Source organism: Suricata suricatta, chromosome 2 (genome assembly GCF_006229205.1).
Source record: "Suricata suricatta isolate VVHF042 chromosome 2, meerkat_22Aug2017_6uvM2_HiC, whole genome shotgun sequence".
NCBI lineage: Eukaryota > Metazoa > Chordata > Mammalia > Carnivora > Herpestidae > Suricata > Suricata suricatta.
Window position 1 is genome coordinate 17,704,432 of NC_043701.1, and position 22,388 is coordinate 17,726,819.

At 42.7% G+C, this 22,388-nt stretch overlaps 1 protein-coding gene across 6 annotated transcripts in view; it reads right to left on the reverse strand.

The window, feature by feature from the left end:
• The window catches only part of CALD1 (caldesmon 1), a 184,350-nt gene that overhangs the window by 11,839 nt on the left and 150,123 nt on the right, over nt 1-22,388 (reverse strand). For 4 of the 6 annotated variants that reach the window (XM_029923041.1, XM_029923040.1, XM_029923039.1 and 1 more), the window contains 6 exons: nt 21,685-21,759; nt 16,560-16,702; nt 9,322-9,580; nt 6,527-6,667; nt 1,484-1,527; nt 1,306-1,387 (listed from right to left, as the gene is read on the reverse strand). In XM_029923041.1, coding sequence (XP_029778901.1) covers nt 1,306-1,387; nt 1,484-1,527; nt 6,527-6,667; nt 9,322-9,580; nt 16,560-16,702; nt 21,685-21,759 — 744 coding nt within the window. The remainder of the gene's footprint in view (nt 1-1,305; nt 1,388-1,483; nt 1,528-6,526; nt 6,668-9,321; nt 9,581-16,559; nt 16,703-21,684; nt 21,760-22,388) is intronic. The other 2 variants (XM_029923043.1, XM_029923042.1) reach the window with 2 other exon arrangements.

Below are 22,388 nucleotides of genomic sequence, written 5' to 3' on the forward strand. Positions count from 1 at the left end.
CAGAAAGCTTGGAAGTGGGTAGGTGAGAAGGAGCAAATGTCATTCCATGCAGAGGGAACGGCATACACAAAGGGCAGAAGACAGGGACATGTTACAAAACTGAAAAGTTGAGAGACCTCTGTGTGGAAAATATACCGAAAGGAGGAAAGAACAGATGTAAAAATGAAAGGTGTGCATTCAAGGTACGTTTCCAGCCCTGGTGATGGGCATACCCAGAGTCATGCAGTTTCTCTGATGGTCCTGCTTTGTGGTCTGTGGCCTGGTCGGTGGTCGGCTACACACCGATGGTAGCAAGATGGTACCATCAGCGGCCTGCACGTAAAAATGTCTCCCAGGACTGTGTAGGCTCTGAAGCCCCAGTCCTGGTCTTGAATCCTAGTAGAGCTATGGTCAGTTCGGCCACACAAAACAACCATCTGCAACTTGTCTTATATTTCACTGGACAGTTAATCTTGTGAAAAATCACCTCTTGAGTGTTAGGACTTGGTTATTCATTTGACAAATCATCCAGACCTCTCTCTTTCTTATTCCCTCTTATCATTTGTTTGTGAACAATTTTACAGGGATCTCCTCTCTGCAGTACAAAGGACAGGAGAAAAATCAAACCAAACTGATCCAATTACTTTATAGCAAGGGCTGTGATACACATCCGAAGGGTAAGACCATTGACTAAATGAATGATAAAAGGAGAGAAAACACATCTCGATCTATGGCACTGTACCAAGTGCTTTGGTACTTGGGAATATACTTTATTTCCAGATAGCGTGGAACCCCCTTCTGGGGGGTGTGGGGAGAAGTTGAAACAGATAGAAGCATAAAACTATGGTCTTAAGAACACAGAACAATCATTTTGAAATTGATGATGATGAAACTTGGCCTGGCTATCACCTTTATTTATATTACCTTATAGTACTACTTTTATTTGATAATAAAAGTTATTATAGATTAAAAAAAAGATGAACCAAGGTTGTAACGGTTGAAACTACATATGGGAACACATTTTGTAAGTAACTAAGGATACTGAAGATATACTTATGGACGTATGAGTAATGTAGTTCCACACCAATAAGCCCATCCAATAAGAGTAAGAGCTTCATGAAAGAATACTCTGGCTGAAAGTAGAAAACAACAATTTCTTTATGGTTTATCTCAGTCACCATCTTCTGTACAGCTGGTTCAAAGTACAGTAAAGCACCACTAGTATTCTAACACAGTAACGTGGCTACTGGACTTGAGTGCTGTCCTAAGTAAGCGTCGACGGTCATCCAGCAAAAGTCTGCCCGCGACTCTGAGGCTGTCTCTCACCTCAATGGCGCTGGTGTACTGCTCCAGTCTGCTGTCAATCTTAGAGACAACTGCCGCTTGGTGAGTTGATTTGACACCACTGCTAAGTGAATAAACACATACATACATAAAAATATGAGAATCTTTCCTTACATATACAACAGCTGATGATTTTCATTGAACAATCAACCATATTTACCTTTTCTGCACAGACTTATTCAAAAATTCTGCTCGTTCTTCTATCTAGGAATTAAAAAAAAAACCACCCAGTTAATATTTGCAGCTTATAACCAATGTTTGTCAGCCCGTGCCACTTGGTAAGTAAAAGTTGCAGCGAGCGTGCAGGGGTCACAGGGTGCTGTGCATGGAGGTATCTGAGGGTACTTAGGAGGTATGTGAGAGTGAGACTTGGAGGGGACAAAGGTAGGACTGGGCAGATGATAGAGAAAGCTGGAGAACTACAAAGTTCTGGAGGCAAATTAAAGACCAGAGAGAAGTGGAATAACAAAGCCTCTGAAACAATGTAAATCAATGGCAAAATACATTTCAAGACCAAAACTACTTAAAAAACAAGTTATTTGATGAGCATAATTTTCCCATGATGTTTTAACGCATATTATGCATGTAATAGGATTGAATAAGAAAGGTAACCAAGAACAACAAACTACTCACTTACTGCTTAGCCTGGTTTCTTAACTTGACAGTTGTGGAGCCGACTGCTGAACCTAGTTTGTCTTGAATATAGAGACGGGGGTGGGGGTGGATTGAGGCTGGGGTACAACTCCTCAGGGCTGACCTCTCATGAAACCCCTGTCAGCCCAAGTGGGAATTATGGAAATAAGCCCAGAAAAACTGACGAAATGGTAAGCTGAGTGGTCTTTAACAAATTTATTTTTCTCTTTAAAGCTAGGAAATTTCTTCTGCTAAAACTAAAGCCACTTATCAAACATGACAGTTTACTGAAACTGTATCACCAAATCAGATGTTCCATGTAAGTCAGCAAGTATCTGCTGACTTCTTATTGGTACCCAACTGCAGGGTAGAAATATCCTCTGTCATTTGCCACATATCAAATCAGCACATGGTAAAACCTTTGTATATGACTGCCTGTGCCAAAGCACACATGTGTGGAAGGAGTCCATTTTCTGCCCTGTTCAGGATGGCCAAGGAATCTGCTAGATTTCAGTCACCCTAGACTGGTGTGGTTAACGGTGCCTTCAAGTCTTCTGAGATGTTAGTGGCTCTTTCTGGCCTGGACTGTCCTGGGATTCATGGACTATTAATAAACACCTTTAGGCTTTTTGGAAAACAAGCTTCACTCCTAATCTCAATTGAATAACATTTTTTATAAGATTAGTGGGGGCATCTAATTCTTTCCAATGATTTCCATAAGGGTGAAAGCAAACTCATTAAAAATAAAACGATGCAAAAAAAAAAAAGTGCTATCGGCAGCCCTGAGTTTGTAGGATGCGAAGTATCTCAAATCTTATTTTCCTGATTTTAATATAATCTTAGAAGTGCACCCCTGGATAAAAAGTTCCCAGTTGAAAAGGTGAAATATATTGAAACCATGCAATGCACTGGTACTTTTAATATTATTCATCTATCCATCAACCATCCATCCATCCATCCATCCATCCATCATTCATCCTCCATCTATCCATCATCCATCATCCATCCATCTATCTTCCATCTATCCATTGTCCATCCATCTCCATCTATTATCTATCCATCTATCCATCCATCCATCCATCCATCCATCCATCCATATCTTAACCCAACCAGCCTGTCAGCTAAACAACTAACTGATAAATTATATATTGAGTACCCATTCTATAAAATTAAACACTCAACAGTGTATGAGACAGTGACCCATTCTTTTAAGGAGAACACAGTCAGTAGGGAAGACTAGTAGAACATAGGAACAAAATACTTAACATTCAATGATACTTATCACAGTAAAGATAAGAAGAAAATGTCGGGGCCATGGGAGAAGTGAGTCTCTGGAGTCGGTGGAGAAGATACTCCATAGTTTTGATTCGGAGCTGAGATTTCTAGCTTATAGTTTCTGAGTTTATGAAACTGAGGGTACATGAGGTACAGGGGACAGGACATTTGTCGGGGAGCAAACTCATGCACAAAGATTTGGGGAACACACACAAGGCAGGGGGCGGGGACAGAGGAATGAAACACATAATGGAGGCCAGAGCAGGGGGCAGCAGAGGTGAGACTTGTTTGTAGCACCTCTAGCGTCCTTCTGACTCCGGGATGAGCTTGCTAACCTCCACTATCCCATTAATTCAAATTACGGAGATTCTCAGATGCCAACATCTCCTTTTGTATCTACACTATTTAATACAGCTTGACTTCATTATCACATTTTGTCAGGGTTAACCATCCACTTATGGATGCACTCCTATTGGAAAATTCCTTACTTTAGTTAATCTAGATAATGTAACAATGTGTACTGGATTTATGCTACACAAAGTTCTGTACTTCAACCACAGGAGTTGGTTCTTCCTAAGACCAATAGGTGGCGGTGTTGTCCTGATGACACTCGGGGAGAAAAGCATTCTAGGAATTTTTGAAAATTGGCTCTCTCCTTCCTCTACACCCCTTCCACCACCAAAATATGGAAACAACAACAATAAAAACCTAATTTTAAATTTAATTTACTTAAAATAAGTTCTGTGCATGGGTTACGTAAGAAAAATCATTCACTGCTAACAAACTTTAACTGTGAGGAACCAAGTTCAGAGTTTTCCAGACAAGGGAATAGGAGTCATGAGAACTTAACAAAATACATGAGTTGATAATATTTTGAGGTCAAATAGCAAATGTATTCCCTTGCATTGGCATGCTACAATGTTAACTTATGACCACTTATAAAAGTCGCAGGGCCAAGAGTATCAACAATGGTAGGAATTCAATCGTAGAATATGAAATTGAACTCTAAAACCAGAGCTACAGCAAATTCTTCAAGGCACATACTATGGAGAAAAACAATAGATTGTTCCTGAAAGCCTGTCTCTGTTATATAGAAATTAAAAATGTTTTGTTGTTTTTAAAACATAAATACTCTGATTGCTCACACATGCTTCTCCAGAGGAGGGAGCAGATGAATGGCTTCCTGGGAACACTATGAAATGGGAAGCCAGGAATCTGGTTGAGGGAAAGACCACAGAGATGATGTAAGTTGAAGAATTTAGTTCAGAGGAGATATTTGAGGAAGACAAGGAGGATAGGCTGTAGTTTCTCCTGAAAAGAAGAACAGAAATTAGCAGTAGAGATGTTCCTCTACTTTCCTCATGTTACCTAGACTATTCAAGGGAAGTTTAGCTTGGGTGAGATTTCAAGGAAGGTAGAAAGATCTCTGATTATTGATGAGGCAGAAACACAAGGACACAGACATGGAACAGAACAAACTCTGGTCACTGCATGGAGATAGCCTGAACCAAGTGGGATGTGTGTGCGTGTGTATGTGCGTGTGCGTGTTTTGTTTTGCCTTTCTGTTCTTTCTTCTATAGTGGTGATCTGCAAACTATGGTCCAGGTGACCAAGGAAGGGTCTTATGCAGGCGATGATTTTCACATGACCCTCAAGCTTAGAATGAGTTTTATATTGTTAAATGGCTTTAAAATCCAAAAGAAGAATATTTTGTGGCATAGGAAAACTTTGTGAAATCCAAATTTCTTTTCATTTATTTATTTCTGAGAGAGAGAGCAAGCAGAGGTGGGTAGGGAGAGGGAGACAGAATCCCAGGCAGGCTCCAGGCTGTCAGTGCAGGGCTCAGACTCACAAATGGTGAGATCATGACCTGAGCTGAAATCAAGAGTCAGATACTTAACCAATAGAGCCACCCAGGCGCCCCTGAAATCCAAATTTCAGTGTGCATAAATAAAGCTCATGTAGTCCACAAAGCTTCCCTCTACTCATTTTGCTCGGTTCTAAGATCTCACTGTGCTGGTAGCCTGTGTTCAGTTACCTGGTAATTCTTGGATGCCCCACAGCAGACGACTGTGTTAATGCCATATGGGCAGTGACCTTGCTTTGTACTTCTCTCACACTGGGTACATTGCAAATAGCAAATATTAAACAATAAAATCCCTCAGTGGCTTAGTTCAGATTCCCCCTGAACCAGATCCTGAGAACAGAGGGTTTGAGTACAAGGAGTTGATTTGGGAGATGGGAGAGTATGACTGGGGCCCCGAGGATCATAAAGACTCGGTGAAGTTCCTTAGGGATCAAGTGTGTGGACATTCCTGTGAAACAGGTGATGGCTATCAAATGTAAGTACCCGGCTTCCGGGCATTTTAGTGGGCCACAGGAGATGACCTCACACACACAGTTATCGACACACACGTGCACAGACTTAACCAGCTGGAGCCTGGTTGTGAGTCTCTACTGGTTTTGCCCATCAAGGCTTTGTAGCCTTGCTACGTTGATGGAAACTGAGGGTGAAGTGAAAGTGTTAAATGTTCCAATCTCTGAAGATGCATTTATTCATTCAACAAATATTTACTGACTATCTTCACTATGCGAGGTGCTCGACAAATGTTAACTCTCAAAACCAAAAAAAGTTATATTTGAAAATAAAGGCAGATTGAGTGTTAAGTAATAGGTGGGACTTTCTTGCTCTGCACGTCAGCCCTTTGGTCATGTCCCTGACTGGGCTCCCTCCTGCTCGTTCTCTTCTCTCCTGACAGTACTTCTGTCTTCTGGCAGTGGGGGCTGGGCTCCTTGAAGACAGTGATGGGACCACACTCAGCCTGGCACAGGACCCTGTCCAAGGCCACCTCACCTCCTCCGGTGATAGCGGCCTTCACGTCTGACCAGTACCACTTCCAGCTGCCCTATTTTTAATAATGACAAATTAGCAATGAAAAGCAGCTTTTATAATATGGTTGCCCATTTGGTGAACTTTAAATGTTTCCATTTTCAACCGCTCACAGCAGTGAGGCCTCTGGAGGGCACGGGTCAGTGAAATCTAGAGATACTTGCTGAAGGTCACTTTAACACACACCAAAGCATCTAATTAACAACAGACACCAATTTCTCCACTTTGCTTCTCTCCCTCCCTCACGTTCCTGAGGATGGTAAGCTCTGAAGGCTGAAAGAAGGAGCAGAAAGGTCAGTGAAGCAGAGGCTTGCGTGATGAAGAGCCAAATAAGGGGCTACGATCAGGTTTCCATCACGTTCTGACAGAGGTGTGGTGAGAAGTCCTTCCGGGAGGAAAAAGTACCTTGAGAGATGAACCTTTAGGGGTGAAACATTTGAATGGCTTCTTGTCATCTGATAAGCTGTCTTCGGGCATCTTCTGACGTTTCTCAGCAGCTTCTGCCCTCCGCTTTTCAATCTCTTCCCTTAGCCTCCTCTTCTCCTCCTGAGACAGAAGAACAAATAACACGGACATTGACATCAGCCTCCAGCCAGAAGGACAAAGTGCTGTGGGGGAAGGAGCACCGGTCCCACAGGAGAAAGCGCGGGGTTCTGGACTGCATGCTGCCCCTCCTCCAGGGCGGCGGCCAGAGGTGAGCCTGAGCCCGTGAGTCCGTCTGCCTGACACTGCGGTGCGGCCACTTCCCAACTGCGTGGCCTTGGCTGCACCGCTCACATGTTCTAAGCCTCGGTTTTTCATCTGTAGGATGGGGATAATGACAGCTTTAACGAGGGCTAAATGAGAAAGCCCATGTAAAATTCCTAGGATCGGTGTGTAGCTGGTCCTCACCAGGGCATTTACCACTGACCTTCCATTTCTGTGTATGTAAAATGAATATAAATGTCCCTTCCACCTCCTTCCGAGGAGAGTGGTAAGACAGAGGAGATAACTGGTGTGGAAAGTTCATGTTAAACCTATGACATTATGTTCACCAGACTGTACAAGAGATAATTTTATGGTTGTCCCCGCCTCCACGGAGAAGATGATTTTAGATGGCTCGCCAAACCTGAAACACACAGACACCGCACCAAGGCAGTCACAGACGCGCACAGTCTGTCATGCCAGCCCCTCTGCGCCTTCATTCCTGGTCTACAACACTCCCCGGTCTCCTCTCAGGCAAAACATTCAGAGCTGCGAGCCAGCTGCGCATCCTCTGTGCAGGGCCGACTGAGATCTGTGTACTCGTTTGTAGTTTTCAAACTGCAGGTTCTCATGCAGAGACCGAATGTTCAGCTGTCAGAGGATGTGGAGAAGGCTTCTCTGTGTTAAGGGCTAAATGTTTGAGGTTCCGCCCTCCTGCACCGCCATTCATGCACTAACGTCCTAATCCCCAGAGTGACGGCTTTGGGAGGTGACTGATTAGACCCTGAGAGGGAAGGCTTCACTGTGCCCATATAAAAGGGGCCCCAGAGGGCTCTCTTCCCCCTTCTGCCACGTGAGGACGCTGCGGGAAGACTGCTGGCCTGGAACACCCCAGTCTTCAGAACTGTGAGAAATAAATCTCTGTCGTTTGCAGGCCCCACAATCTGTGACTGTGGCTCCACTGACTGAGACACTGTTTGGTAGGAGGTTAGACCAAATAATCTAGGTCCAATCCAATTCTAAGAGCTAGGGTTTCTCCTCTGCCTTCATTGATACTCTGCTCCCCTAAATGACAATGTTAACAATAATTATAACTAGCAAACACCACAAATACAATGATCTATTCGGTCATGGCATCAATCCTATAACTAGGCATTATTTTCCAGGTAAGGAAAAGAAGTTTTAGCACAGTCCAGGAACTCTGCCGCTCCCGGCTTGATAGCGGCAAAAAATACCAGCCCAGGTATGTTTGAGTCTAAAGTGCTATTACCCCAATTACTTCCCAACCAGAGGCAAGTGGCTCATTGAGAGCTGGAGCTGGAAGAGACCTTGGAATAATTTACCCAAACTTTCCACACCGGTTAGGGGGTTTTTGCAGAGGACCCACGTCAGAAAGCCATCTGCTGTCTTCGTGCATAGTTTGACTGCCGGAAGGTCACTATCTCCTAAGATTAGAGGGCAAGCCCATTTGGAGAATCGAGGTCTCAATACTGATGCTACCACTCAGTAGTCAAGTAACTCACAAAAGTCACTCAAATAATTTGATTCCCTTTCCTTTGCCCACAAAATGGGAATAAGATGTACCTCTGGATGAAAGGAAAGAATGCACCTTGTAAAGTTGTAGTTGGTTAAGCACTTTTCCGGTTTTCCAAATTTGCCTTCTTGTAACTTTATCTGTTGTTTTCAGTTCTGTCTTAAAAGACGGAACGCATTCATCTGTTCATAATTACCGGGCTCCTGCTACATGCCTGGCACTGTGTTGGGTCTTGGGTTTACAGGAATGAACAAAGCAGTTACTGTCCTTGCTTCTGGCCACTTCATCTCCTTACTCTTCCATTAAAAAAAAAGGAAAGCCACTTAAAAAATCTTCTCTATAGAAACCCTTCTAATTTTGGAAAACAACTATCATGTGAGGCTCGGATCTTGTAACTAATCTCCAGACCTTTCGTCCTTCTCTGCTTGCTGTTCTTTATTGGGAGACAGTAGAGGGGAATGGGTTAAGGTAAATGGGACCATGGGACAATGACAAAGCCACTCTGTGCCTCCATTTCCTCATCTGAAAAAATGGGGTGCGGTAAGAAGACTAGTCACACCAGAAAGTGCTTATAACTGGATGGAAATTACTAGGTGTAAAGGGTTTGAACTGTGCCTAATGCGTGGTGAGTTTGTTATTTTTTTTTTTAATTTTTTATGTTCTTTATTTATTTTTGAGAGACAGAGAGAGACAGTGGGAACAGGGGAGGGTTAGAGAGAGAAGGAGACACAGAATCTGAAGCAGGCTCCTGGCTCTGAGCTAGCTGTCAGCACAGAGCCAGACGCGGGGCTCGAACCCACGAACCGTGAGATCATGACCTGAGCCGAAGCCGGATGCTTAACTGGGCCACTCAGGCGCCCTGAGTTTGTTATTCTTAAAACGTCTGTGTAAGAGTCCGGGCAGCAGCATTCTACCAGCAAGAACAGCATCCCCGGGGCCCCAGACGCGGGCTGGGGGCTGGGGTAAGCTGCGCCCTCCTTACCTCCTCTCTGACTTTTCTCTCCGCTTCCTCCTGCTTCCGCCTCTGCTCTTCCTCTTCCAGGACCTTCCTTCGCTCTTCCCGCTTTTTCTTCAGCTCCTCCAGCTCCAGGGCCGCCTCCTGCTGCTTCTGTTTGAGCTTCTCGAACTCCTCGCTCTCGGTTTCCCCGCGGCGGCGGCGCAGCTCCTCCAGGCGCTTGCCGGCTTCCACCTGCGATTCGGCCTCCTTGGCCTCGCTGGCCCTCGCCCCCGCTCCCTGGCGGCTGTCCGGAAATGCGAAGGAGTTTGACAGAGTCAGTGGGGCGGACTCCCGGGAGGGAGGGAGGGATGTCTGTCTGCAGGCTTTGCATCACAAACCGGAAGAAATCTCCACTGCCTGTCCTTAGAGAGGGGATGTTCACACCCGCCCCCGGGGTAGGGTGGGGTCTGCCTGCAATCTCAAGGTCTGAATCTGACCCCTCTCCACCACTTCCCCTCGTGTCCTAGTTGTACAACGGGGCAATCAGACACTGTTGGTGGGAAAATGGCAAATGGACAAAACAGCCCAACCATCATAGAGAACAGTAAGGAGGTCCCTTAAAAACAGTAAAACTGCCATGTGCTCCAACAATTCCATTTCTGGGTATATACCCAAAAGATCTTGAAAAGATCTCGCATACCCTTGTTCAGAGCCATATTATTCACAGCAGCCAAGAGGTGGGAACAACCCACATGTCCATCAACAAATGAAGAAACAAACAGAAAGCAGTGCATACACACAGTGTAATATTACTCAGCCTTAAAGAGTAAGGAAATCCTGTCCTATGCTACGACATGGATGAACCTGAAGGAGGTTATGCTATGTGAAATAAACCGGTCCCCAAAAGACGAATACTACATAATTCCACTTAGGTCAGTTATCTAAAGTAGTCAATTCAGGGAAATAGAAAGTAGAATGGTGTTTACCAGTGGCTGTGGTGGGGGGAAGTGGGGAGTACAGAGTTCAGGTCTGCAAGATGAGAAAGTTCTGGAGATGTTTTACAACATTGTGAATGTACTTAACACTACTGAGCTGCTCACTTAAAAATGGTTAAGATGGTGGGGTCCCTGGGTGGCTCAGTCAGTTACGCAATTGATTCTTGATTTCTGCTCAGGTCATGATCTCACTGTTTGTGGGTTCAAGCCCACCATCGGGCTCTGTGCTGATGCATGGGGCCTGCTTAGGATTCTCTCCCTCTATCTCCGCCCCTTCCCTGCTTGCTCTCTCTCTCCCTCTCTTTCAAAATAAACAAAAGCATTTAAAAGAATGGTTAAGATCATAAATTTTGTTATATGTTTTATCACAGTTAGAAAATGATTTAAATATTTTTTAATGTTTATATCTATTTTTGAGACAGAGAGAGACACAGCATGAGCAGGGGAGGGCAGAGAGAGTGGGACACACAGAATCTGAAGCAGGCTCCAGGCTCTGAGCCTGACTTGGGGTTCGAACTCGTTAACCACAAGATTATGACCTGAGTGGAAGTCGGATGCTCAACCAACTGAACTACCCAGGTGCCCCTAAAAAATGATTTTTTCAATGCTGCATGATACATCATGGAAAAAATGGGCAAATATTATTTGTTCTATTTACCTCAGTGGGCTATTCTTTGGATCTTATGAAATCAACTATGAATGTTGATTTATGTAACATCATAAAAATTAGTTGTTACCAGGAAGGGAGATATGTAATACAAAACGTTGCTATTAGAAAGTCTAGGTGTGACCATAGTAGTCCTCTGCCGTAAGTACCTGTTAATTTGGATCTCTCTGGAATCCTGGATCCAGACTGGAGGCAGGAAAAGATGGCTAGAACGAGAGTAGGCACTGAAATGAAGCTGCTTCGCTACATCTTTGTCTTGAACTCGACTCTAGCAGCTGATCTCTGGCAGATGAAATTCCCCTTTGCCTCTTGATTAAGAGCTAACTACAGGCATGTAGGTCTATTCTGACATGGGTGCTCCAAGAAAGCTCTGAACAACTGCATTGACCTACGGCTTCGATTTGTGTGCTCTAACATGACACGGATATTCCTAATCAGGACTTCACATGACTAAATTAGTTCTGCTATGGTGTCGTTAGGGTTGTTACTTACGCTTTGTAGACCCTTTTCATATTTTTTATCTCACTTAATAGCCACAGTCATGAGGCAGTTGGCAGGTTAGGATACCACCCCCATTTTACAAGCAAGGAAATGACAGGTGAGAGAGAAAAAACGGTCTGCCCAAACTTTCAGGTGTCAGACAGTGGTAGGGCTGTGACCAGACTCCAGTGTTTCTCTCCCAGGTATACTCTTCTTTCCACCGTACTATAGTTACATTGGGAGTTAACTATGGCTTGTTAGAAAATTAAAAAATCAACTGAGTTAAACATGTTAGCCTCTACCTTTCACCTCTTACACTGAGGACTAGAGGGTCTGTGAGGGATGTAAGTCTCTACAATTTCTACAGTCTAGGTCTAACCACCTTCCGTGGTCAAGTGGAAGCAATGCTTCACAGATAACAGCAAATCAGCAAGAAAATGGGTACGTTTGTGGGAGTTAGAAATAAAATTGAAAGTATGCTGAAGTTTTCTTTTGGGATTAAGGAGAACCACAGGGATTTCATTGTAGACTTGGGAACATGTTAAGACTAGAGACAGGGGGCACTTGGGTGGCTCAGTGGGTCAAGCATCTGACTTTGTCTCAGGTCACAACCTTATGCTTTGTGGGTTCAAGCCCCATACTGGATTCTCTGCTGTCAGCTCAGAGTCTGCTTCTGATCCTCTGCCCCCTCTTTCTCTGTCCTGCTGTCTCTCTCTTTGCCCCTTCCCCACTTGCATTCTCTCTCTCTCACTCAAAATAAATAAACATTAAAAAACACTATATCAAGTGTCCTTACATTAAAATTGTACTATAGGGGGCAAGTGGTGACTCAGTTGGTTAAATGTCTGACTTCAGCTCAGGTCATGATCTCATGGTTTTTGAGTTCAAGCCCTGCATTGGGCTCTCTGCTATCAGGGAGGAACCTGCTTGGTATTCTCTCATTCTCTCTCATTCTCTCTCTCTCTCTCTCTCTCTCTCTTTCTCCCCCTTCCCCACTCACACTCTCACACTCTTTCTCAAAACTAAACATTAAAATGCACTTCAGAACTGATATTCTTAGTATTTTTCCATAAATCATATATTAAAAAAGAAGAGAGATCATTAGCCCCTACTGATTCTAAGATCCTTTAATAAATTTGCTATCTAATAGAGTTATGACATTGATAATTGTCTCAAAACATGTCGGACATGACAGAAGAACTGCAGCAGAGAACCATGTTTTCACAACAGCAAATTCAGGCAAGCTGGATCCTCTGGGCGCATTATTCAGGAGAATTCAGCGCTGTGCTCAGAAGCGTGCCTAGTTACAGAGAGTCCTTAACTAAGAGACAAGGACGTAGCTTGCCAGCTGCTTAAGTACTTATTAACAGGCAGTGAGGTCATGCTTAACGAGCCCTGAACACAGGGACCCCATCCCTAACACTCTGTCTAAGGAACGCATGAATTACCACCATCTGATGTGATTTATTCCACGTAGAGAAGGGCTCAGTGTTTCTAGCTATGGTGTAAGAAAGAGAATAAAACAGAGAATGAGTTCAAGCCTACATAATTACCAATACTGATCTTAGGTGTACAACTCCTGCTCTTTAAACACTGAGGTAGTTCTGAGTAGACTATGTCCTTTCTAACCTTTTCTTTTCTTTTTTTTTTTTAATGTTTTATTTATTTTTTTGATACAGAGAGAGACAGAGCATGAGAGGGGAGGGCCAGAGAGAGAAGGAGACACAGAACCAGAAGCAGGCTCCAGGCTCTGAGCTAGCTGTCAGCCTGACACGGGGCTCGAACCCACGAACATGAGATCTGACCTGAGCCGAAGTCGGAGGCTTAACCGACTGAGCCACCCAGGCACCCCCTTTCTAACCTTTTCAAGCTACAGGATGGAAAATCAATGTTGTAGATTAGAATCAGCATTAAAAATAATAAAGAACAAAACTAAAAACATCGAAGTGCATTGCATAGAGCAAGGGAAATCACCATTTCTTGACATGCTAGTTTCAGTTTTAAGTATATATGTAGCTTTGTATTGGGTCATGATGTAAAATTTATTTCTTACTAAGAGTTTAGGTTAAAAAGTTTTAAAATACTGTTCTAGGTTCTTGAGAGTTAAAGATGTACTCTTTTATTTTGAACTGAAACAAAGGTTAGAGGGTCCCTTAAAACCTGATGTTCTTTTCAGGGTCTTATAGGTTCCTAGGTCTGTGACTTAGAGAGAAATCTCCCCTCTGAGTTAATTCCAGGTCTTTCCATCTTCAGAAATGAGTTTGCTCTCTGCTTTCATTATGTTAATGCACAGGAATTGGGACGCAGAACACAAGCCTATAGAAACTTCTCTGGATTCCACTAGGTGTCGCTCAGTCTTCATTTTGGACAATCAAAATGTCCATTGTTAGGGACTGGTTCAATAAACCGTGACACATCCACTTGGTGGAATACCCTAGCATTATTAGTTGTAAGCTCATATTCATTGGTACAGAAAGGTAGCTACAATAAATTGTCATATACAATGCAAGAATCAATGGAAAAACATGTATTTATAATTATACTCCTATATACACACTATATATGTCTATTTTGAATATATACACATAGAAAATAACTGGGAAAAATGTTACTGGTAGTTGGTTGGTACTTATTTTTGTACTATTTTCTGAGTGTTTCATAATATCTTTTTTTCTATAATTAGAAAAAAACTTTCATTACGAAGTTAAAAATAGATGGAAAACAAAACAAATGCTCATTTTGAACTTTCTATAAAACCCTTGGTATAATCTCCTATTTCTATACCTTGCTCATTGAGTTGAGATTTTTTTTTTAATGTAATTTTTCAGAGAAAACAATCTAGTCAAGAAAACAGGAACATCAAAGGGGATAGTAATTAAATCAAACATGAGCTGTGTTCAAAACAGGAGCAAGAGTTTTGTCCATGTCTCCTCTACTTAGATGTACCAGCATGCCCTCAGCACTAGAGTGCCACTAATATGGAAATTTCTTCCAGAAGTTCTCTCCTGTCTTCTTGGTTCCTTATTTAAAAAAAGACAGCATGAGCCATGAGAGAGCAGGAGACAGCATGAGAGAGGGAGACAGAATCCAAAGCAGGCTCCAGGCTGTAAGCTGTTGGCACAGAGCCCAACATGGGACTCGAACTCACAAACTGCAAGATCATGACCTGAGCTGAAGTCTGACGCGTAACCCACTGAGCCACCCAGGTGCCGGGTCCGTGGTTCCTTTAGGTGTAAATCTAGACGTACATCAAACCTTTCCCCACGAACACAGCTTGTTTTCAGTTAGGCTAGTGGGCACTCAGCTAATCTAAATAGAGGCTCCTACTTCCTTCCTTAGAAAGCTCCTCACGTTATAAGTAGATAAAGCAAAACCAGACATCTCTGCTTCGGTTGGCATCAACTTCGAACTAAAACTAAAATGAACCCATGTTGGCACTAGACAAGAAAGAACGGTATGGTGTCAGCGTGTTTCTGTCATTGTTTTCTGCCCAAAGATGGAACAATTAAGGCCAGAGTGCCAGTTAAGAATTCTTAGTGCTACACCTACTGCCATCCCTTTTCTCCTTGAATTCCCAGCTCTCTGGATTGCCACACAATGGGTGTGTTAATTATTAATTTGAGCTTTGACTAAAGCTGTTGGCAAGTTTGCTAATTGTTAACCAAACTTCTATCTACTGTCAGATTTTTAAAAACACATTATTTTTCTTTAAAAAAATACACTCATACCCACGAAGCAGATTTTAAACTATCAAATAATGAGATAGTAATATTGTTAGGCAACATTCATTGGATACTTTTCATGAACCTGACACTCTTTTATAGGGCTCTGAAATATTAAACTACTGGTGCTTCAGCAAACTTTGGACTCAGCTGACTAGCCTGAAATCAACTTGATTTCTAGATTTTCTATGAATTCTAAATGAACTGCTAATTTCCTACTGAAAGTCTACTTTCTTGCCAATCCCAAGACTACCTTTCTGCTCAAATCTGTATATAGAAAAATTCTTTGGGGGCACTTATATTCCCCCATTTTAGCCTGCTCAGAGGGGCAAAGCCCTAGTAGTTTTGCCCACTTCTGTATGCTACAAAGGCCTTGGTGTAAGGAGTATGTCCAGCTTCTACACAATACCTGCTTGGGACTTTCTTATTTGAGGTGTTCAGAAAACAGGGTCTACAGGTAAGACTGCAGCCAAAGAACAACCCCAGGGGAATCCATGTTTCAGGGACCCAGGACTCTTCTAGAACCCGGGCACAGCAGCCAGTGGCATAACAGAGGTGGGAATTTGGCACTGGCGGTTGGAGGGGTGTAAGTGTAGGAGCGGGGCACGGAGAATCATGTAGCCAGCTGTCTGTGGTCGGTTTCTATAGCGTGAGTTCATCTACAGAACTGGGAGGAGCTCTCAGTATTAGATGTATCTAGAAGTAAGGATTTACCTGCCTGGACCTGTCTATCTGTCCTAAAATCAATTCTCCAGGTATTCAACATGATGTGGGTGGGGGGTGGGGCGAGAAGGGGCAGGTGAAGTTATGCAAGAGGGTTTTCTAAAGGGTATTAAATGGAGCACGAGTCCCATGCCCTATTCCTCCCTCTCTGAGATTCCCAATGCAAATTAACATCAAGCAGACTCAAAGTCCTGCAGTAAAGAGATACGATTATTTTAGTTTAACCTAACATTTCCCAAGTATTTGGCTAAAGGACAATCTTAGTTTCAAGCACCAGTTATTTGTAATCTTTAAAAAAGCATTTTTGAGAATGGGACTGACAAAGGTCTCTTATGAAACTGGCTGGGCAATATAGAGAATCATTGACATTAACCCCAATCATAATGTTTTCTAATAAACTGAGCTTATATAGCGTATTAAGTCAGGGAACAGAAACATGGATACTAAGCATGATCTGTCTTGCTAAGTAATGAGAAAAGCAGATTAAACCTTGCCTGAGCCATGACTACTGGTCTTCTGTTAGTGATTGATAGCCTGCCCTGCTGACTGCGTATCTCTAAGACAATGGCCAATGACTTCACAACAGAAATATGTTGCCTATTTAGCACGTTTCTGTCTGGAGGCACAGGATAGGGAGACTATTATTTTTTCTTCACATGTGAACACAGCCATTGTTAAGTCGTCTCTGTTTCTTACCTGAAGGCATTCTCAGCGTGTTTCAGTTTGTGGGTCATGAATTCTCCATTCTGTGACTTCACTTCTGTAAATCCCTTCTTTCCCTCCAAGAAGCTCTTCACTTCTTTGGGCTCTTTGTCCTTTTTAATCTTCTCATCTTTGATCTAACCAACAGTACATATCAGGAGGAAACATAATGATAAAAACCCTATTAGGTTTTAGTGGGTATCACAAAATAAGACCCAGAATTATTAGGAAGCCAGAAAACTCAGAAGTAAAGCAAACCACTGGATAATGATGCAGTACAGCTAGGGTCAGAGGAAATTCCTCGAGTGTGAGCTGTGGTCCTCCAGCCTCTGCACAAAGACCTTGACCACAATTTTAGGAAGTCAAGATCATCCCTGATTTCACTGGGGTTTTATTTTCCAGAGCAGTGGAGGTGTTGGTATTTGGAGACAATTATGTTCTGGGAATGCTGTGCACAAGTAGTTGTTTGTAGTTCCCACTGAAAAGGGTGGTCATTAGTGTGGTATTGATGGGAGAATGTCCAGGTTGGTTGGACTCTTTTATTTCTTGGATGGATAGTGTCTTGGAAAGGACAAAAATGTATTGAGGAGGAAAAAAGAAGAAGCCTACCAAGTCAGCCAGATCTGCCACGCCAATTTTGGCAGATGGCTGAGGAAGCTCACCCTTGTAATGAGTAATTAGGGTCCCCAGGACAGAAGACAAAATAACCCTACTTTAGTGGGACAGCTCAGAGACCTGTGGGACCATGTCTGTAGTCATCTAAACCACTACAGTTCAAATGGAATAGGAAAAACTCCAGGGTTTACCTTGACTTCCACTGCAGGTAATAGTTTAGTCTCCAGAAGTGGTTTTGGGATTGTTGGGGAGACAGAGGAAGGTGATACATGGACAGCAGGTGTTTGCTTTAATTTTCTGTGAGGTTTGTGTTATAAGTTCCTCATGGTAAATGAGACCCATTATTTCAAAGTAAAAGAATTTACATGGCTTGCTGGGAATTTAGATTACTTGTATCTCTCACCATTCTTAAATGATAGTGTGAAAACAGGGGAGGTTCATTATTGCTTTTTTCAAGACAACCAACGACAAAACACTAACGTTCTAAAGCAAGCAACAGAGGAAGGGTAGGCAAAGGAACTTAGGTCTTAAGAGTCTGACCAGAAGGGCCTCCCCTTACCTGATCACTCACCTCTTTCCAGCTATTTCTCAGATATTCTCTGAACACTTACTCCTACAGTACAAGTTTTACTAAGCGCAGGATTTTTTTTTTTTTCTGTTTACTGATGAGCCTTGAGTAGTCCTTTGCCTGACTGCTTTCTTTGGATGTTATGTGATTAAATCACCACAGACAGACTTTTCACTACCATGTTGCCTTAATTAAGTAAGACTTAACTCTTTCTCCAGGGGTGTACGCCCAGGCTATCCCTTGGACATGCTGCAAAAGGAGCCTGTTGTTTTGCCACTCTCTCTGAGAGCTTTGTCTGGAAGTTAGGAAACGAGTTTTGTTCCAGTGCTATCAACAGACTAGCTAAAATTAAGTCACCTAATTTCTCTAGGATGTTGGCTCCATATACATAAGGGAGGTTGCACCAGAGGATTCCTTCCTGAACCTTCACCGTGTCATTTCCCTCTTGACTCCCTATTTGTGTGAGAGGCTACAGAGAAGAGAGAGCAGCTCTGGCCTGTCCTACTCCATTGCAGCTCCCTGGTAGCTGTTCTCACCCAATAAGAAATCCGTGTTGATCCACAGGCAGGAATAGGCAACGCCCGTTCTCATCTTGAGCTACCACTGCTGGAGATTGCCCCAGATACTAGGGACTGGAATTTGTATCCTGGTTAAGAAGTATCTGGGGATACAAATTTGGGAGCAAGAAGTATCTTATTTCAGGGGACCCATAAAACACATTCTGAGTCAAATCTCATAGTTTGTGGAGCACTGTGGAAGGCGAAATTCTCTTTAACTCATTTCTCCTATTTTGGAGTCAAGAGAGATTTCCATTCTCCCAAAATGCATTACCTGATTTGTTGACCAAAAATGTGTATAAGTTAGATTTGTAAAACAACATATGTCTAAGAAAAGGAACCCCCCCCCTTTTTTTTTTTTGCAAGCTCTGCCTTTATTGGCAAAGGAAATAGAGGGTGGTATGCTTATATTCTCTTTGGAAGACTTACTTAGAAAAATTCCCAATGAAATAATGATTTGGGATTGCAAATTATTTTCTCTTTCTGGGAAATAAATAAATAAGTAAATACATAAATTCCACAGTGCCTTTCAATTTTAAGGAGCATAGTGGATTGGATTCAATTGCAGACTCAACCTAAACTCATGAGATTCTGAGGGAAAAACATTTGATCTTCTAGGTCAGAAGGTAACCGTGAAGAAAAATCTGTGCGGATGGGTAGCTGAGTATTCTGAAGAGTTAATATGCTCCACATTCAGATAATATTAGCATATGAAAGGCTCTGGTCAAATGTGACATTTGGATGAAACTCTGGACATTGGGGATATCCAGAGGGACAACACACAGGTGTAAGAGGGTGGAGGCGGGAATTCAAGTGACATGCCCTCATGCCAGAGAGATACTCAAAAGGCCAAGGGAGCAAGTCAAGAAGACTGAGCTGTCAGTCTCCGTAGAATGATGCTTTGCATTATTTCATTTCAGCAGAGTGACAAGAATTCATCCAAGTTATAGTATTTCAGATCAGGTCCAGCACATTTTTGTTAGACTCAGAAGTGTTCTCAATTCCTTTTTTGGGGGTGATGACCGGCAGATAGATGGCTTTGCTGCTGAGGGTTTGGTCTTTTGATAACATACACAGACCTCACCAGGAAGCTTGGACTCCCGCCCAGGCCCACTGAGTCAGATTCTGCACTTGTGAGGTTCTAGGGGACTTGTATGCACACCTATGTTTGGGAAACTTTGGTGCATGACATGAATATCAGTTTCAATATCATATGAACAACTCTGCTGGAAACTGGCTTTCTGTTAGATGCCAGGACAAGAAAAACAAAAAAGGAAAAAAAAAAGAGCTCTGGGCTGAAGAACTAAAAAGAGGCATTTTATAATTGGAGAGGAGAAAAAGAAGCAAAGTTAAGTTTCAAGGCTGGTGACGTTCTGTGATCCATCATCACAAACAGCTCAAACTGCAGGGCTTCAGGGGTAGAAAGAGTTTTTTCTAAGGTATTGGAGCGACTTCAGGAAATGTTTTCTGTAAGGAGTCTCACGCGATTGTTTGTGTTTACTTGTGGTTGACCGACCCTGCATAGCTCTCCTTGAAAGGACTTTTTTTGTTTTGTTTTGTTTTTGAACAAAAAGAAAAAAATAGGAGGAGGATGTTTGAAATGGCTAAATCATGTAAAGTGTGATTCAAAGTTGTTTACATAAAGTAACCAAGCAACTAGTCATTCAACTAGTAATTCATGTACGCAATGTTAAAGCAGGAATGCCAGATTTTTTTTTTTTTGAGCCTGGGTTGAGTGGCTAATCTGACCTTGTGTAATTAAAAGAGGCCAAAAGTTCTGGGACTCTAGAATGGGGTGTAGGACAAACCGAGAAAGGGGAAGGTCTGAGAGAGTTATACCACCAACACTGTTGGACTGGAGTTTTCTCTGGAAAGAGCCAGAGGGATGATTTGGGTGACCACTCACCAGCCTTTTCTTGCTCACAGGCACAACATACAGATATAGAATGTTTTAGTGATTAAAAACAAATCACATCTTAGCAAAGTGAAATAAATTTTAAATATAGAATCTGCACAGTGTTCTTTCAGCTTCTCCTTACCCACATAAGACTAAGTCACTGAGTTATGACTTTATATATGCTCTTTTCCTTCTGTGAAGATATTCCCCATGAAACACCAGCTCAACAGAGGAGCCCACGTGGGACATCTCTGTTTTAAGTTTCATTTAACTTTCACTTTTTTGGTAGATGAATCTGTAGGTGTTGTTCTAGAAAATGAGAACAGAGCTTCCCAACAAATTCAACCATTTCCTTAGCTGCCTCATTGGAGCCAAATTCAGCTCCCTAGTTCTCAGCACTTATACTTCCACCTTCCTTTAGATGGGCGGGGTTCACGCGTGCAATTTTTACTCTCAAACCACCACAAGTTCTATTAGAAACAAGAAGGTATACACACCTTAACCAAAATAAATATAACATGATCTAGGGCTTACATTTTCTGTGAGTCTTATGAAAAAAACATTTAAGCAAATAACCACCTCTCTGGTGGTTATGTAATTTTCTAAATATGGATTTTTCTGATTCTTAATAGATGCCAGAGAAGTACAGTAAGAGTCCATTGGACCTGGCCCTCTAGAGCTATAGTTCAGTTTCATGGGCAAAATAATTCTCATCTTCCTACCTTTGATAATTTCATTTTACAATGTTTAAGTACTTGGAACTTACTAGATGCTGTCACGATTTTTAGGATTACTTGGGCTAACATGAACACAATGGTTAAAACAAGGTCAGGCTTCCTGATGTGGCATTTTGATCCTGTCGGGGTTAATGACATTCTCTCTGCAGCAGCCTCTGCTCCGCTGACTCGTTTTACTTACTGACAGTCAAACACCCTGGCACCAGCTCCGTGTGTGCCTTAGAAATGCAATGCAGAACATTTTGCCAAACTTTTCATTTGAAAACCAAATACCATCTTCAGTTCATCAATTCTGTTACTGAGATGTGGGGGGATGCTTTTCCTTTGGGAAGTTAAATCGTTAATCAAAGCCAGTTGGAAATATTCCATAATTGAAGTGAAAACAGGATGGTTCAAGGAGAAAACAATAGCACATAGAAGAGGAGAAAGTGGGAAAAATTAATCAGGGCAGTGTTTTTCAAGCTTTCTGTGACTCACAGGAAGAAGGTCAATTTAAATCATGATGTAATACCGCTTAGAATGCCCTCTGATATCTGCTATTCGATTTCATTTTTTTAAATGCCCATTGACATATTCGATTACTTTTGATATGCTCTAGGTTGATTTTACCAGTCAATGAATCATGAAGTCAAGCCATAGCTTGAAAAACACTGGAGCACGGGTTATACTTCTGAGATCAGAGGCCTGAAATGTCATGGAGCGCTGCTGTTGCTTTATGATTAGGTCATTTCCCAATAATATTTACCTCTTTTTTGAAGGTAGGCTTGTCTTCTTGAGACTTTTCTCTTTTAGCTTGCACTTTGGCCCCCTTTTCTTCTTCCTTTTTATGTTCAAGAGTGGCAAGGTCACTCGTTTAAAAGAAGCCCTTTCTAGCTTACAGGAGTGAGAGGGTGCTCAGGTCACTCTGCACGTGCCTTGCGATGTTGCTGACTCGGTGCTCACATAACCCTTGGTGTCAGTGATTCTAAACAGCAACATGGGATAGTTTCTTCCCACCAGAAGTTTTTCTCCTGTGCCTGCCAGTGTGCTCCCTGGAATCTAGCGTGACCTGGTAGTCCTTGTGCGTGTTTACAGGCCTCGTGTGGGGTTTGGTGCATCTTGTTTCTGATCATCTCAAATGCAGCTGTGGTCATGAGCCCCGTGTGATGAGCAGGAGTGAAAGACACCTCAGCACAACACAGACTTAGGATAGAGAGTTCTCTCTGGGAAGGTGAATGTGCAAGCATCTCTTTTTTGCTTTCTTTTTGTCTGTGTGTGTGTGTGTGTGTGTGTGTGTGGCGGGGGTCGGGGGCAGGTGGGGACACAGGCAGTGGTTAGGTACAGTGCTTTTCATGCAGGCTTGCAGACAGAAAAACATCTTTTACAGCTTGCAAACATCCCCTCTTCGCCCCCCATTTCTACCTTTCTCAGGCATGAATTATTTGTGTCATCCTGCTGGTAAAAGCAGCA